Source organism: Poecilia mexicana, unplaced genomic scaffold (genome assembly GCF_051168715.1).
Source record: "Poecilia mexicana isolate PSO_F unplaced genomic scaffold, ASM5116871v1 scaffold_14, whole genome shotgun sequence".
Lineage (NCBI taxonomy): Eukaryota > Metazoa > Chordata > Actinopteri > Cyprinodontiformes > Poeciliidae > Poecilia > Poecilia mexicana.
The window spans coordinates 23550097-23567698 of record NW_028263383.1 but is presented as its reverse complement, the minus strand read 5'-3'; the positions used below and the strand labels follow the sequence as shown (position 1 = coordinate 23567698).

General features: G+C 35.8%; 1 protein-coding gene across 6 annotated transcripts in view; it reads left to right on the top strand.

Annotated features, from left to right (window-relative positions):
* Positions 1–7472, top strand: part of tiprl (TIP41, TOR signaling pathway regulator-like (S. cerevisiae)) — a 30682-nt gene extending 23210 nt beyond the window's left edge. For 3 of the 6 annotated variants that reach the window (XM_014976220.2, XM_088012377.1, XM_014976219.2), the window contains 3 exons: positions 3407–3502; positions 4297–4359; positions 4453–4636. In XM_014976220.2, coding sequence (XP_014831706.1) covers positions 3407–3502; positions 4297–4359; positions 4453–4599 — 306 coding nt within the window. In that variant the 3' untranslated portion in view covers positions 4600–4636. The other 3 variants (XM_088012378.1, XM_014976222.2, XM_014976221.2) reach the window with 3 other exon arrangements.
* The last annotated feature ends 10130 nt before the right edge of the window (positions 7473–17602 follow it).

Sequence of the window (17602 nt, the reverse complement as noted above, 5' to 3'; positions counted from 1 at the left end):
CTTTTTTTCTGGAAAAAATATGAAATAAAAATAATAAAAAAAAGTAGAAAAAGAATTAGCTGAGTTGAAAACATGGTTTGATTACAATAAGTTATCATTAAACAAAGGAAAAACTAAATTCTGGTAATCAGATGTATAATAATGTAAAGTTATGCATAAATGGAATTGAAATTGAAAGAGTATATGAGACAAAATTTTTAGGGATTATAAACTCAGTTGGAAGCCGCATATTTAATATATTGGAAATAAAGTTAATAAAGTTGTAAAAACTAGAGATGTGCCGATCAGGTTTTTTCCTGCCAATACCGATACCGATCACCCATGAGGGCCGATACACCGATACTGATCACCGATACCGATCACATAATTATTATTTATTTATTTTTTATCATAAACACTACCGGTTACATTATGTGGAAAAAGGAACCATGAATTCACCTTAATTTAGACAAACACTTGTTTTTAATAACTTTTTCCAAGAAGAAAACTAAACAAAACAGGCTTTGTGCAAATTGTACTGCTATTGATAATACTATCTTTAACAGACTGAAAACATATGAAGGCTCTGAAGAGGTTAAATAATGAAAAGAGCCAAAATAAAACCTCTCAACATTGCCAAGAAGTTCAAGTATAAAACTTAACATTCAAAGGCAAAAACAGGTTCCATTACAATAAACAATCCAGAGTTACTGAATGAAAACTTCCTGTTAGCATGGCGGCTAGCTGATTACTGCTAGCTCTGATTGGCTGTTTCTGATTGAGCGGAGTAATTATGCAGAACAGGGAGGAGATGGATTATTTTTTCAGAGATTATCTGTCTCATGTTAGGACAGCGAAAGTTTTAATACGTATGTAAAATGTATTTTTTTAAGTTAGATGCTGCAGCTTTAAACAGGTTCGGTGTGAGAGTCACTACCAGGTGGAGCAGAAGCGAAGCTCCGTCTGTGAAATATTACTACCTGTAGCGTAGCAGCGGTTCAACAACGAGAGCAGAACCAGCGTCTTACATCGCAGCTCGAAGACTTAAATAATTTTGCGGGTTATTTGTTTAGCTTTCTGACCGTCATGCTAATCCAGGTGAGTGTTTGTAGCTGTGCGCTGCTTTACCTGCTATCTGATCCTCCGTATGTCTTTTTTACTGCAGTGAGCCTCGATGTAGCCAAACTCCGTCAAGTATGGCATTGTTTTTATGTCGTATTAGCTTCGTTGTGTTGATGCATTTTGACTGCTTCAATTTTCCCCACAACATGCAAACTTCCCCATTGACTCAGTGCGTTATAGTTCCACATTGCTTAGGATTTGTTGTTGCGCGTTTGCGCAGAGTGAAGGAAAGAGGAGACCAGCTGCACAGGCAGGCTGGAAATGAGAAGCATGTGATCGGTATCGGCAACAAGAGCCAATGATCGCCGATCACCGATCATGCACTTTTTCACGAAAATCGGCCCGATTATGATCGGTGACCGATCGATCGGCACACCTCTAGTAAAAACTATTGGAATATTGTTTAAAATAAAAGATTTAATAAATGTTAAAGGCTTGTATATTATATGTTCCTCTTTGGTTATGCAAGTAAAACAACCATTGATATATTAGCTAAGTTGCAAAAAAAAAAGCTATACGGCTTATTAATAAAGTGGGTTATTGTGAACCAACTAAAACTTTTTATTCAAAGTAATACTTTAAAGTTTAAAGACATTGTACATATAAAAATATTGGAAATAATGTATAAAGCACTGAAAAAAACTATTCCTTCTGGTATTCAGAAATTATTTATGCTAAGAGAGAATAAATAATTACTTACACGTTTGAGCTTTCACTGTGTCCGTAGTTCTCTAGATAAGAGCGCTGAACAATTGTGTGCTTGTTACACACTCATAACAAGCACACGCGTATTTTGCCGCCTGGGCGCTGCGGAGCGGCGAGGAGACGCAGGGAAACCCGTATCTGATGGGGAAACGCGGATCGACGTAACACCTGTAAGGAGACCCAGAATAAAGGAGATTTTAGAATCGTCATGGGGAAATGATTGGAGCGAACAGTATAAGACTAAAGAGCACTGAAGTTAAAAGCCCTTGTGATCGCCACTGTCCCCAGATAATTTATTTGTATTCAGAGCTCTGAATTCGTGAGTAGAACTTATCTTTTGAGCTACTGATGGAGTGCTTGCGCCATCTTCTGGAGGAGATGAGTGCTCAGCCTCACTCCACTGGAACAGTGAGATCAGGTAATCCAAATGCTGATTTGTAACCTCCTACTGCTTGCTGAGAGATCGGAGAACTGCATCATGAGATTGAATTAGGGAGTGTTGTTTGGCTAAAGTTTCCTTGAGATCATCTGCTGGGTCAAATGGTCGAGAGTGTTCTTCATGGTTTTAGTGATGCTTCTGACCCACATGCAGATAAACTCAGGCAAAGAGACTTTTTAAAGGTTTATTTACAAAATAAAATATGCAAATGTAGAGGTTGCAGCAGGGATGACCAGAGGACCGGGAAACCAGTGCATTTAAAGGGACGAGACTTTCGCCTAGAAGAGATGAGCAGGATCAGGTGAAAGTGACAGGAGCCAACTCTGCTGATGATATGAACCAGATGGTGTTTGGATAATGAGTTCGTTGGGTTACTGACCAGGAGCACAGAGGATAGCTGAGCAGGTTTGTAACTGTGGGTGCCATATCATCTGGTTGTTTCCTGAAGTCCACAATCAATAAAGCCATCTACCAGGTCATTTTACATCGCTCTATGATTCCTTCTGCTGATTTAAGTTTCCAGTAGAGCTTACCAAAGGGTACTAAAAACTGGTTAAATTATCATGGTGTTACTGTACTTTATTTGCCAGCAAACCGGCTTGACCTGAATTTGACAAAGGAAGATTAGAGAGACCAAACTCAACAATGCAGGCCATTAACCTGGGCGTTCATTTCACCTCAGTTATGCTGCAGACTAATTGCGTCAATGCCATGCCATAGAATCCTTTATAGAAGAAGGCCCTATAAAGGATTTAGTAGGTAGAAATAAACATGCTTATCAGAACCTTGACATTTTTGTTGAAAATATCCTGTTTTTACTTTATGTAAAATTCTAGTTGTGAGACGCTGAATTTTGAGGTTTAATTTTTTTATAAGCCATAACCAACAAATTTACAAGAGACAAAAGCTTAAAATATTTCACTATATATTTTTGTCACACACACTCGGTGACAAAAATATATAGATCCTTTTCATAATAATCAAATTTCTTGAGATGTAAAATAATGTACAAAATGTAGAAAAAGTTAAGGGGCTTGATGTTTTGTAGTTCTGATGGAAAGCTAAAATTTTACTGTAGATTTCAAATGCATATTGCTTCAGTTGGACATTTACTGACGTTTAATAAATGTGCAACGTTCTTCCTTTTTTTCCAATACACAGAGAGTGATGCCATCCAGTTTCTTCTTATTGCAGCGTTTCTTCCTGCGTGTGGACGGCGTCTTGATTAGAATAAATGATACTCGAGTTTATTATGAGGTAAGTTGATGTACCACGCCAAATAAAGTTCTTCCTGACAGAATGTAATGTCATGTAGTGCTTATACACAACACACATAACAATATGCACTGTTTTGTTTCTTTTCCACAATGCATATGTTACTGTAGGTCAACATGCTAGTGCTAGGCTAGATATTAACAATAGTATTTCAGTTAGCTTTACCTTTTTAACTAATTTTACCTCATAAACTGCAGTGCCCTTACAGTTAAGCACTGTTCTACACTAATTTCTAATATTCTTTGGGTGGGATTCTTGCATTGATTGAAAGTTTTTACTCCTTTTCAGCAGTTTTATCTATATACGTTTGCATGATTTTGCTTTATTCTGCTGCTTTTGCCTACTACTTTCATATCTGCAACACTTCTGAAGTTGACTCTAAATGTTTCTGTAATTTTCACCAAAATCATTCAGCTTTCAGCATTCACACTGCATTTTCACAGGAAATGCAAATTTTTCTAGTTATTACTTTTATTTCTAAAACATGTCTTTGAAGTAACTTCTTTATCTTGAGTTGCAACAACATTTCATTCCTCTTCTGAACTGATAACGCATTTTTTAGTTGAATTCTCCCCATACCCTTGAGACCCACTGTAACTCATTATAGGATATTGCATTAGAACCAGCTGTGGGATAGAAATGGAATCACCTTAATGCAACTCATAAGGAGTAATTGGAATTTTTGTCATATTTGCAGTAAAACCAGTATACTAAATATGTCCAAATGTTCATTGGACATACTAAGTGAAAATTAATTTTTACTGTTTAAATTTCAGGATGGAAAAGATTACATGCTGCGAGAGTTCAGTACCAGAGAAAATACAATAACAGAACTTAAGGTGGGTACTTGGATCATATTGTGATATAGCATATAGGAATGAATTGACATTAGATTATGAGCAGACCCTTACAAACTGTTATATGCCTTACAGCGGGGGTGCCCAACCTTTTTTGAACCAAGACCTACTTTTGAAGTTGCAAGTTTGTTTAGATCCACTAGTCTGTTCTCAGCATCACAAACGCACAAATACATTTATGCAAACACATCCACAACAAACAGATCCAGTTATGGGATTTAAAAAAATTAAGCTATTTTAAAGTAATTGTTTATGTCTACTTCAGTGGGATTTCTCACACTGGGAGAAAGAAGCCAGGTTCTCACAGGCTGGGAAGTATGAAGTGGTTGCAAGGCAGCTCACAAGGTGATCATCAGTCAGTGTGTATCTCTACTTGTACTTGATGATTTTCATGTGACAAAAAGTAGACTCACTTAAACCAAAAAGCCCTGTCAAGTTCAAGGCGTGTCTTCTGACTTTGGGAGGCTTTACCTATGATAGTAGGCTTCAAAACTTCCATTCCGGGTGCTGCTCGAGATTGTATTTCTGTCCAGATGAAAAGTGAGACTGACTTTAACACAATGTCATCCATATCAGTATGTGCTCTAAAAGAAAAATATAGTTGAAACCAGAAGCTTACATAAGAAGACACATATGCATTCTTCTACACAGTCGGATGTTAAATCAAAATAAACTTTTCCTTTCTAAAGTCAATGAGGATGACAATTTCGTTTTATTTACTGAACGTCAGAATAATGTTCTGCTTGCATGTGAGGGAAGCTCCTAAGGTCTCTGCATAGCATCCATGTTGAAAGTAGTTTGTCTGCTTTTAGCATGTTAACCTGGCTGACCATGTGTTCCAAAATGACTGCGCTCTTTTAATAGCAGCCACAAGCTCGCTTATTTTCTGCATCTTTTGCAACTTTGTCTTTGAAAGGCTTTTTATGCTTGTCACCCTTTTATTAGACAAACTGACCACAAGCTTGAAGACACCTGTAATGCTACTAAGTGGACACGTCTCAGTTTAACATTTCTCTAAGGTCAAATTATTTTCAATCTTTTCTGGAGGCACCACAATTTTTCTCCAGGCCTGCTTCCTTAATGCTTATTTTTAAATGATTCTGTTGAGCCACATAATACATGCCACCGACTATGGATTGATTTTGAAGTTTACATTGAACTTCCATCCATTGATTAGCACCTCCTAGAGTGTCAACACTACTTGATTCAGCCATTGTTTACTTCCAGGTTTACAGCATCCGACTTCTTCTGGTACAGAATTAATACACATCTTCACATCAATAATGTAAAGGACTACTAAAATGCAGCATGACTGTTCTGACTGCAGACACTTTGAAAACTATCATATACATACCTGATTTAGTAACACATGGAAGTAGCACAAATCTGATTTTGTTGGAGTGAAAAGATCTGAATTAGCCTTTTCAGACTGCCTTGAAAAAGTTAGATTTTTCAAGGCAGATATAAAAAATCTATGAAAAAATATGGCTCACATATGGGCAAAAATCTGGTTTGGGTCGTATTTGCCTCTTGTATGATCACAAGAGTCCACAAGAGCTACCTTAAGAGTTACAGGACAATAGTTTTCAAGGACTGGACTTGGCACCCCTGGAAGTTCTGCTGGTGTAGTGATTTTCCTCGCTTTGTCAAACTGGTCAGAGGGGCTGCCTTCTTGTTTGAACTGTAAAGCCATTTTGCTAGGGTGAAATTAAAATTGCAGAGGTGCCTGAGCACCTCCCCAAACTACCAGGAGATTGGAATTATTGTCCACTATATCTGATTTACACCACAAAACTGTGAAATTACATTTCTCAGTTTATGTAAATGTATGCTGTTTCACCTAATCTTTTTCAGTGCACATTTTCATAATTAAACCTGACCAGTTATGTAATTAGGTTGCATAACTGGAATTTATTGAACTGCTGAAAGTACACATTCTGACCATTTAAAAGAAAAGGGATGACACTTAACGAGCAGACTTATTCAAAGTTATCAAGATTATTTATATCTGATTATTTTCTTGATAGTGAAATTCTTGTATAGAATTATGTAATTTTCCCTTTCTTTCTATGTGAATCATAACTTTTTAATGACATTTTAAGAGTTCGTATTGTATTGTGCATTTACTTGATATTTTTCTATTGAACAGAATATTCCTGCAGCATTCTACACAGATCCCAATGAGATAGCTCAGCATCTAACCCTGAGAGTAACAAAGTGTGAGAAACTGGAACTTCCTGTGATGCATCGTGAACCCTCTGTCAGTGAAGTTATTTAGTAACTGTCACACTGTGACAGCTACACTAACATGTTGTGGTCATGTCAAATCTATACTCAGCAATATAAAAACTTTTGGTTATCAATCCAAATATTTGTACAGCAATAGATTATACTGTTTTGAGAAACTTAACTGCAGAATTACTTTAAAATGACAAAATATCCCTTGTCTTGTTTGCAATTAAATGTGCATTTAAAAATGTTAAATTCAACATAAATGATCACTGTAAATTGTAAAGTCAGGATCTGTTTGTGAAACTGTTTGTTTATTGTATAGAAGCTCATTTCTGCCAATCTGGTGGACAAAAAGAACTTTTATCTCATAATTGTGACATACCTAGGTCATATTAAAGTTACTATCTCATTATTATGGCTTAGCTTTCTCATAACACTATGCATGTGCATCATCATGCATAGTTAGAAATAAGACGCTTTTCCAGTCTTATTTCTAACTAATGTCTGGAGGCTTAATTTGACATTATGGGATTCTTTCAAAATTTGCAAGATTTCAACATTTGTAAAACCACTCATTATTACTCTGTTGTATTAGTAAGACTCACTTCTGTCTACCAAGCTGAACTTGTCTCACCCATCCCTCAGTATCCCAATGGCCCACTATGAGATAGCTAAGTCATAATCAATAGACAATATCAGTGAAATGCCACATCATAATTATTAGACAGTATCTCATTAGAATAACCAAGTCATAATAATAAGAAACCACATCATAATTATGAAATAAAACTTTTTTTCCCATCAAAGTGACAGAAAAGGGCTTCCACAGTATTGAGATGATACAAATAAATAGTTTTAGTGCATGTTTGTTTTGTGTGCTGAAATCTTGATTTCTGTTATGAAGCCTAAATGTGGAAGCCCAAATCACTATAAGTTTATTCAGCACAAAGAAACTGAAGATGTCATCTCTCTGTCTGATATGGAAAGATACTCTAACCTGGAGGCAGAACTTGTCCTTCAGATTATTTGGATGCAGCTGCTTGAGTTCATAGCAAGCAGAAGGTGCAAAGAGGGAGTTGCCTGGCACTGGTCAAGGTTATACCAATAGGTGACTCTTTGACCGAGGAGCTTCCCACAAGTGTGTGGGAAATATTACAAGAAGAAGTAAGAAAAAAAGTCCATATATGACTGCAACAGAGTGGAGCATTGACACCACCTCCTTCCTGAAACCCTATTTTTGTTCATATTAAAATTTTCTATCTAATCTCCCATGTTAATCATGTGTACCTGCTCATACAAAAACTTAGAACACAGATGGAAAAAGGAGATTTTGAAGGTTGTGGTTGCTGGAATAGAAATTCAGATCTTTGGAATTGTTGCTGTAACTGCTTTTTCTTTGTATAATCTTTTTTCTCTCTCTCTCTTTAAACTCAGACTTTGCATCTGGGAGTGTTTTATTAAGTGTCCTTCAACTTACAGTGTCTTGCAAAAGTATTCATACCCATTGGGATTTTCCATATTTTCTCACATTAGAACTATAAACAAGCATATTTAATTTGAATTTTATGTGGAAAACAAAATGTTTGTTTTTCAATTGTGAAGTAAAAAGAGAAATTCTCATGAACTACACTCCATACCAGTAGGCGGCGGTAATGCTTCCTTAACACTTTTTGCCAACAGCCAATAAAAAAGTACGAAGAACAGCAGACCAGATAAAAAGAGTGGGGAGAGATTGAACTTTAATAAGGCAGATTGGAGTAAGTTTAGATATTTGAGTGAAGTGTATTTAGAAAAGGTAGATTTTAGTATGGAAATAAATGAAGTAAATGCAAATATTTCAAAAATAACGGAAGCAGCAGAAAATTCTATTAAAAAGTCAGGGAGTAATAAGAAAAAGGTGCCATGGTGGACAAGTGAGTGTAAGGAAGCAATTAAATTAAGAAATAAAGCCTTGAAGGTATTAAAACATAACCCAATTTATATAAACTTAAATGATTATAAAAGGAAGCAAGCTGTAGTAAGGAGGATTATAAAGAAAGCTAAGAGACTTGGAGAAATTTTTGTAGTACAATAGGGAGAGATACAAAAATTGAGAAGATATGGAAAGTAATTTAAAAAATGAATGGTATTAAAAGAGAGTTTGATTATCCTGTATTAAAAGTAGAGAATGTTAATATAATTAGAGATGAGGATAAAGCTGAGGTATTGGCAAGATTATTTAGTAAGATACATAGCACAAATAACATTAGCGAAGAGGGAAGAAAAGGGAGATAAAATATTGTTCTTAAGTATAAAAATTTAATAGAGTGATGAAGAAATAAATCATTTTTTGAATGTTGATTTTACCAAAGTGGAATTAAATTGTGTGCTTAGAAAGACCAAAAATACAGGTAAAGATAAAATTTGGTATAGAATGATAAGTCAACTCGGTGATAAGTGAAAAGCTATAATATTACAATTATTTAATAAAATATGGGAGGAGGTTAAATTACCAGAGTTATGGAAGGAATCTATTATTGTACCGATAGCTAAACCAGGAAAAGATCATTCAAAACCAGAAAGTTATAGGCCAATAGCATTAACTTCGAACTTATGTAAAATAATGGAAAAAATGATTAATAATAGATTAGTGTATTACTTAAATAAAAAGGGATATATTTCTAATTATCAAAGTGGTTTTCGTAAAGGGAGGAGCACTAATGACTCAACGTTATGTCTTGAGCATGAAGTTAGAAGAGCTCAAGTAAACAAAGAAAGTGTAGTGGCAGTATTTTTCGATATTGAAAAAGCATATGATATGACAACACATTCTCACTCCCAACTCGTCACATATTGACGCTTGGGCAGGTACCCTCGGCGTCACATGTTGACGCCGAGGGTACCCCATTGGCGTCAATATGTGACGCGAAGGGTTCTCTCATTGAATGCTGTACGGTTCCCTAAGTGTCCGATACTGACGACTTAGGAACGAATAAGATGACGTGTCTATTCTATTTTTTTTAAAAACCTTTATTTACAATTTATGGGTTAGTTTGAACAGGATATTAAGAATATTTACTACAAATACATGTCAGACGTATCGGTCACAATACTTTAATTCGGTATTTAAAAACTCAGTAAAATATAAAACCGGAGGAGTTTTGTTGTGCTTGTTAGCTTGATTTAAAAGCCTTAAAAAAAACACACAAAAAAAACTATTTTTGAGTATGATATCAATGATTTACACCAAATAAATTTAAGAAAAATTAAGATGTGTTTTCGTTTGTGTTTGCATGCGAACTGTTCTGTAAACCTTTTAATATGTTTGATTGAAATAAAAATAAGGACGGATCCCACAAAAACCCAAGAAGAAGAATAAGCTGACGTCATCCTATGCGACACTTACACTCTGGTGAGTAGAAATCTGCATCTGTCAAAATGTTTTTGTACTCTAAAACCAAAAATAACTCCAAAGTGTTACGTTATAAAATTACTGATGGTAGTTTTAGGACTTAATGGCAGTAGGACTGTGATGCGAATGGTTGAAGACACGTTTGTAACATTTTTTTTGCCGGAAAATATACGGTGGAAGCTAGCTAAATTAGCCTCTTGGAGGCTAATTGTACCTGTACACTGTACCTGTGCTTAATACGTTTAATTAGCCATCATAGAGTCACATAATAATGTTTATAGTCATACTTGTTGTAGCCACTTTGTAATATTGGAGGGTTGCTAAAAATATCAGTGCCCCTAGGCCACATGTGTCAAACTCAAGGCCCGCGGGCCACATGTGGCCCGCCATGTCATTTTATGTGGCCCCCCCAGCGTTTTATAGGTCCATGATTGACTTAAAATAGGTTTTGAGCACGAATTGATGACAAACTACATCTCCCATAATGCATTCCGATTGTTACCAGCCAACATTACGGCTTCTCGCCACTAGAGAGCAGCAGAGTCACCTTAAGCTGCTTATTGATTTTACCAGCGAATAAAACTGAGACTTCGACAAGCTAACATCAAAACGTCCAAGAAAAGAAAAATCGATCTACAAGTAAGACTGTGAATGAAGATGTGTGAGTTGGTGTCAGGGCGGCAGGTCGCGCTAGACTTTTTTTGTTATCCGTTATCTTGACCGACAACATAAAAAAAAAAAAAAAAAAATTGGCCCTGTACTATTTTTATCCGTGAAATTATAATCATATTAACATCGCTATTTAGCCGCATTTTATGCGGTTTAGTGAATATTCACCGTGAATCCTGATCTCATCACAAATTAAGCAGATAAATGCATCTACATTTTTCTCCGTAGTGACAAAAAAACCACTGACTGAGGCCCCAATAACTTTTAATAAATTAAATTAAGCGACTTCACTTAAATTAGCATCACTTCACCTGCTGGGGTCTGAACGCACTTCCTCCTGGTTCCCATCTGCAGAAAAATCTGCGCTAATTCATCAGTCAGTTGGATCTGTCTGATCCAAACAGATCAACTGAACTCTGAGTGTTTTACCCTGCGGGGTCCGGTGTGCGCTTTAAGGATTTTTTTTTTTTTTTTCGCTTCTCCGAAACGGACAGATGTCACGTCTGCGGCTCCTCCAGAGCGCCGCTCTCCTGGGTAACGTGAACCCAGAAGGCTCCATTTGTTAAATCCGCTGGATGAGTTTCTCCCAGCGGTTTTTAATTCTTCGCAGTGGCGTAACGTAACTGCCTCCGCAGTGGTTGAGCAGCACACTGCTATGTTACAATCTAATTAACTTTTGCATCGTCATTTATTTCCTCAAGATAAACTGCCGGCTCCTCAAATGGATTAACACAAAGTTGCATTCTCTTTAGTTTTGTCTGGTCTGTAATGGAGACTTGAATTTAACGCGCCATTTCAAACAAAGGTTTCGAATGCGCTTCCTAACCAGAAGCTCCAAAGAGTTATTTAACAATATGAGGTGTTCAATTTATTTTTAACATTGTATTTTCATACATTTTATGCTAGGGGTGCCCAAGTCTAGTTTTCCAGAGCTACCATCTGCAAGATGCGTTCCTTCTCTAACACACCTGGATCATTTACTCATTATAAGGCTCTACAGAACTGAGTTGCTGCTAATGAGGGAAGTCAACCTTTTGCCTGGGGTGTGTTTTAGCAGGGATGCATCTAAAAGTTGCAGTCTGAAGGACTGCAGCTGGGCACTCCTGATTTGTACCGTCAATGTGGCCCTTTGAGGGTGGCCAATATGCTGAAGTGGCCCTCGGTGAAATTGAGTTTGACACCCCTGCCCTAGGCTGTGATGATCTTTAAAGTTTTTAACCCTGTCTGAATACACTGATTGCAGCTAGATAATTTACTTGAATTAAAAATGAACTTGCGTCAGTACAGGCAAATTTCTTTTCTCCTGTCTGTTATTTATTGCTGTTGCAAGCCAGATGAAGAGAAGTAAAGAGCTGAGAACCTGATCTTTGAACAGACAGAGACCATAGCTGAGGAGGAGGAAGATACTGTGATAGTGCTTGATTTAGTTCCTGTTTCTCATCCTGTTGTCCCATCCTCTCAGTCTTTTCAGACTTTAACTTTGGCGAGGTTTTCATAAAATGGATAAAGGTTTTGTATAATGATTGCTACAGTGTGGTGATGGTGAACAGGGAGATCACCCCTCCTTTTAGGGTAAAGGTGGGGTTGAGACAAGGCTGTCCACTGTCCCCCTTACTTTTCATTATGACCATGGAACCATTAGCAAGTGCAATAAGACAAAACAAGTTGATTAAAGGAATAATTCCCCCTGGGTATTATGGTAGAGATATTAAATTAACGATGTATATGGATGATCTGACTCTTCTTCTAGTAGATAATGCGGCTATAAAAGAAAGTTTGAAAGTATGTGATAGATTCACTATAGTTTCAGGATTGAAAATAAATAAATCTAAAAGTGAGATAATGTATAGGAATTGGAACGACAGAAAGGCCAATTGGGGATTAGTAGAACAAAATGACGAGATAAAAATCTTAGGAGTCCAGATAGGAGAAAATATGGGAGTAAAAAACTGGGAGACAAAATGGTCAAAAATACAAGGGAAATTATTGCAATGGAGAGAAAGAGACCTAACGTTAACAGGCAAGGTATTAGTATTAAAAACGGAAATAGTTTCAACATTAGCTCATTTGGCATCAACTTTCCCACTGCCCCACAAGGTAATGATTACATTACGGAAAACAATGTTTCATTTTCTGTGGGGGAGCAAACATGAAAAATTGAGGAGAGAAATTATGTATAGACCGGTGAATGAAGGAGGTAGGAACGTACCAAATCTAGGAATAAAATTCAGAGCAATGTTCATTACACCTATTCTGAAGGTTTGCCTAAATATACAACCCGAGCCCATTTGGGCACCTTACGTTAAATTCTGGCTAGGGGGTCGAGTATTAAAAACATGGGGAAAGAGGGTTACATTACTTTCACCCTTTTCGGACTTTTACCCGGCAATGTTCAATTCAGTAGTACAAGAACTTAAAGGAGGTATTGAGGAATTAACACCGGAAATAGTGAAAAGACAGAATATAGAAAGAAAATTGTCTAGACATGAACAATTAACACTTATAGAAAAATTTAATGAGGAAAGTATTAGGAAAATATGGAGAAATGTAAATAAACATTTGACAAACAGAAAGATTTTGCCTGGCAAATCGCCAATCAATGTTTAACTACAAGGAACTTTTTGAATAAAAGAAATTGTACAACAAGTCCAACATGTCCTAGAATTAGATGTGGTGACAACGAGACAATAAAACATTTATTTTGGATTTGCCCCATTGCTAAAAGAACATGGGAATTATTGAAACCATGGTTGTGGGAATTAAAACAAGAAGAGATAACCTATGACAAAATTGTTTATGGATTTTTAAAAGAAGAAAGTGGGAAAAGTGAATTGATGTGGTGGATAGTGGTAAATTGTATTAAAGAAGCAATATGGAAGGCTAGAAACATTTATATATCTAAGCAATATGAGATAGGTGAAAATAATGTGATAAAGATTGTGGGTTCTTTAGTGAAGGACTACATGTGGAAAATGAAATTTGGAAAAAAAAAGTAATGAGGATATTAGCATATGGAAAGTGCCGGAAAATTTACATAATATTGTTAATTAAGGAGTTTTTGTTGCAAGTCCCTTTCCCCCCTTCCCCCCTCAGCAGGTGATTAGAAATGTCATCAAAGATTGTTTTTGTTGTTTTTTTTTGTGTAAGTACAAGTCTTACTCACTTTTTTAGAAAGAAGTGATGTATGTTAAAGGGATATTGTAATTTTTGTTACAAAAAAAGGTAAAGTGTTTATTTCTTTGTGAAGAACTAATAAATACTATTGAAAATTGAAAATTGAAATTGGCTCATTTTGTCATAATACACCTGACAATATTTACAGTTACTGTGTTGTAGTGGTGGGATAAGTATGTCAGACCTGCATATATCTATTTTTCACGGCAAATTTGAAACGCTGGGTTTAAAGTGATGGGCACAGTTGGCAGGCCCCTTAAAATTTCTGCAAGAATTTTCTAGTTATAACATCTTCTTCCACTACCGTTAATGCGGCTCGTACCGCTGCGTGCCCACCCACAAAAATGGTATCAAAACGTGCGGCTTGATCCCGGGATTGGAGCTATTATTTTTATTGGGATTCTGTGTAAAAATGACGACATAAATTGAGAAAAACGAAAAAACTTGAGTCTGAGGAACTCACAGCATCACTAAGATTTCTCTCTGAAACACACACACAGCACAGTGGAGGTCTGACTCCAAAACTCTGTTTAACTCCCCCTCACAGGCACAAATAGCGGCCTATTGATCTCAAGGTTGGTCATGACATAGATACACATGCCTGCTCCCGTAAAATGTTTTCCAAATTTTCCTAGGGCTTATGGTTTTTTGTCAGGGCCCTGAGACCGACGCTGGGTGTCTCACAAGTATAGAAACCAGGGAGAGAGCCAGCCCAGGTGCAGATAATTAATTACCATAGCAACGGGTCCTAGACAGAGGCAGTGAGTAATCTCACAGCGCTGAATCAGATCTCACAATGCATTGTGGGAAGAATACATATTTCCTGTGACTTTTCATGTTTTGCTTATATAAAATTATTTGTCTGAATTTTTGAGTGTAAATTAAAATCTTTACTATGAAAATTGAAATTGTTTTTAGAAATTAACTATTACCAACTTTCTTCATGTTTTTTATTTTGAACCATGAGTGAGAACCACATGTGCGAAGCTTATAGTCGTCGGTCTCGCTTTTCAATGGTGACACATATATCATAATATACTTGACAATATTCACAGCTACTGTGTGCTAGCGTTGGTTTAAGTATGTCAGACCTGCTTATATCTATTTTTCATGACAAATTTGAAACGCTCGGTTTAAAGGGATGAGCACAGGTGGCAGGCAACTTAAAATTTCTGCAGGAATTTTCTAGTTTACATTACTAATGTAGTTTAAATTACAGTACAGTCAAACTGATTCAATATTAATTTACTAAACTGTAATGTTGAAGGACTTCAATCTGGGTTTCCTTTCATACACAAAATAAGCTGCAAACTTTAACTTAAATAATTAACCTTAGACAGGTAAACATGCTATTCAACATACTTCTCCATAAAACTTTTTTTATGTGTAAATACTGATCACACTGAATAAAACACATAATAGCTTCACACAGTTCTACAAGTATGTAGGAAACGAATCTGTTACACAGTTTAACCTTGCGTCATGCCTTAAAGACAACACACAGGGCAAATTTGACCAGCCTACAATGACGACCAGCCTACAATGACGACCAGCTTGTGAGGCAAAAAGTCTTTATAAATCCCATCATGACTCTTTCTGTATCAAACGAACAGTTTCACTACATTTTGAAGTAACATTTCCGAGTGTATTGTTGACCTTGATCTTATTTGGCTACAGACAAATACGGTTGTCATCTTATTGAAAACCTTATTACCTCCCACAACGTGCTGATAGTGTTCCTTTCTTCTCTTAATCAGTCTGCCGTACGATGACTGCGTTCCATTTCAGATGTATGGCATTTGTGACATAGGTTTATTAAAATGTATTGTTCTAATACAGTCAGTTGATCTGAACATTACAATGTATTTTTATCATGCTCTTCATCAATAACTTAAAGTTGCTGTGTTTAAAAATAAAAGTACTGCATTTGAAAGCAATTTTATTATAGCATTTTGCAAATACAGTCTTGATTGACAAAATCCATGACACAAAAAAGATAATATTAAAATAATAGCTTTTTGAGTTAAAAAAACATTTCCAATTAGTTATATTAAAATCAAGTTGTGCTTATTTTGTTATGTATTTTTATAGACTTTACTTTGTACATCCATATCAACATTAAAAACACTCAAAAAGAAATGTGTACAATACCATGTTTAAAGTTTTTAAGACTTTAGGTCATATTTACTGAACAAAATCTACAAACAATTCTGTTCTAAATTTCAAGACTTAATACAGGCAAAATACCTGCCTGATGCAGTGACTCAATCAGCCTCACTTCGTCCATCTATATATACATACATGTGTGTATGTATATATATATATATATATATATATATATACACACATATAAACATGTATCCAATATATTATTCAGTATTAATCATTATTTATGTATTTGTGTTTGTATAGTTATATGAATATATATATTGATATTACTAAATAATTTATTAAATAAATTATGAACGGCTGTGTGCTTTGTAATATGCTCTTCATACATCGATATCAGAATATTACGTTCCTATTCTATTGTTATAGCCACTAAGCATATTTAAATATGATGAACTATGTATTAAAAACATACTTAAAAAATACAATTGTTTATAAATGTTGCTTTGATAGATGTTTGAATATGGTTTCCAGTAACAAAAAAGTGTGTTATGATAGATTAAATCCGTTGACACGTCATTGTGCTGCTAAACACATAACGCTGAGTGGAGTGGTGTACCGCTCCAAGATGGCCGCCCTAAATCTCGTCAGCGACAATAGGCGAGAGCGGGTCTATCCTTATATTATGTCTATGGGCGTGTCTATCGGACATTTATAGAAATACGGAACAAATCGCATTACGTTACAGGACCCAACATTTAACAGCCAAATACGGGGCGATTTACGGGACGGGTGGCCTGGTCCTTAAATTATAAATTATAGCACTGTAATAATTCACTTAAGTCATGCTTTTCAGAAACACAAAGTGATGTTTTTATTTTATTTATCCTACCAGGCTGAACATGCTATCTGCCAAAATATGCTACACCCTGCGCTCTCTCCGTCCTTCGCCTCCATTGGAAATATAATATAAAAAGTTTTGATTGGTAGTTCATCAGTCTGTACATCCCTGAATATAATTTTAAAAAATCAACTATAAGCAAGTGATTAAAAGGAAATATTTATTTCTTTGTGTCCTTTAGGAATCTCTGAGACATGAAATCCTTCAGACTGTGAGAACGACTTCTATATCCTGTGAAAGAACCTGATCCACCAAGTCTCTCGATACTTCTGGACATTTATTTAGTATAACTTGTCCTCCATGGATCATCCATGTCCATTTTAAAGGATTCCCAGACCTTTCAGAATTTTTAACTTGAGGTTTTCCTACGTGTTGTTTGTTTTGAACATTAATAAAGAAATGATGTACTGCTTTAAATTCATTCCTGTATTTTAAACATTAATTTTAAACAAATGGCTTCATCAGCCAGGGTAATCAGACACAGTGCCTGCTTTTACAACTGTACCAACTTTCATGCTTTTCAAGGCACCAATAATTGTACATTTTTAGTAAACCTGGCTAATTTAGCAATACACTATGCAGACATCTTATTAGACTGGGATCACAAAGCCGGTGATCATTGTAATATTCACAAGAAAGTACTGTAAAAAGGTTGCGGTAATGCTTTAAAATTCAAAAATACTTTATCAGAAAGGGAAATTAAATTATTTTGTAATGTCATTAATTCAGATTCTTCAAAGAGTTATTGT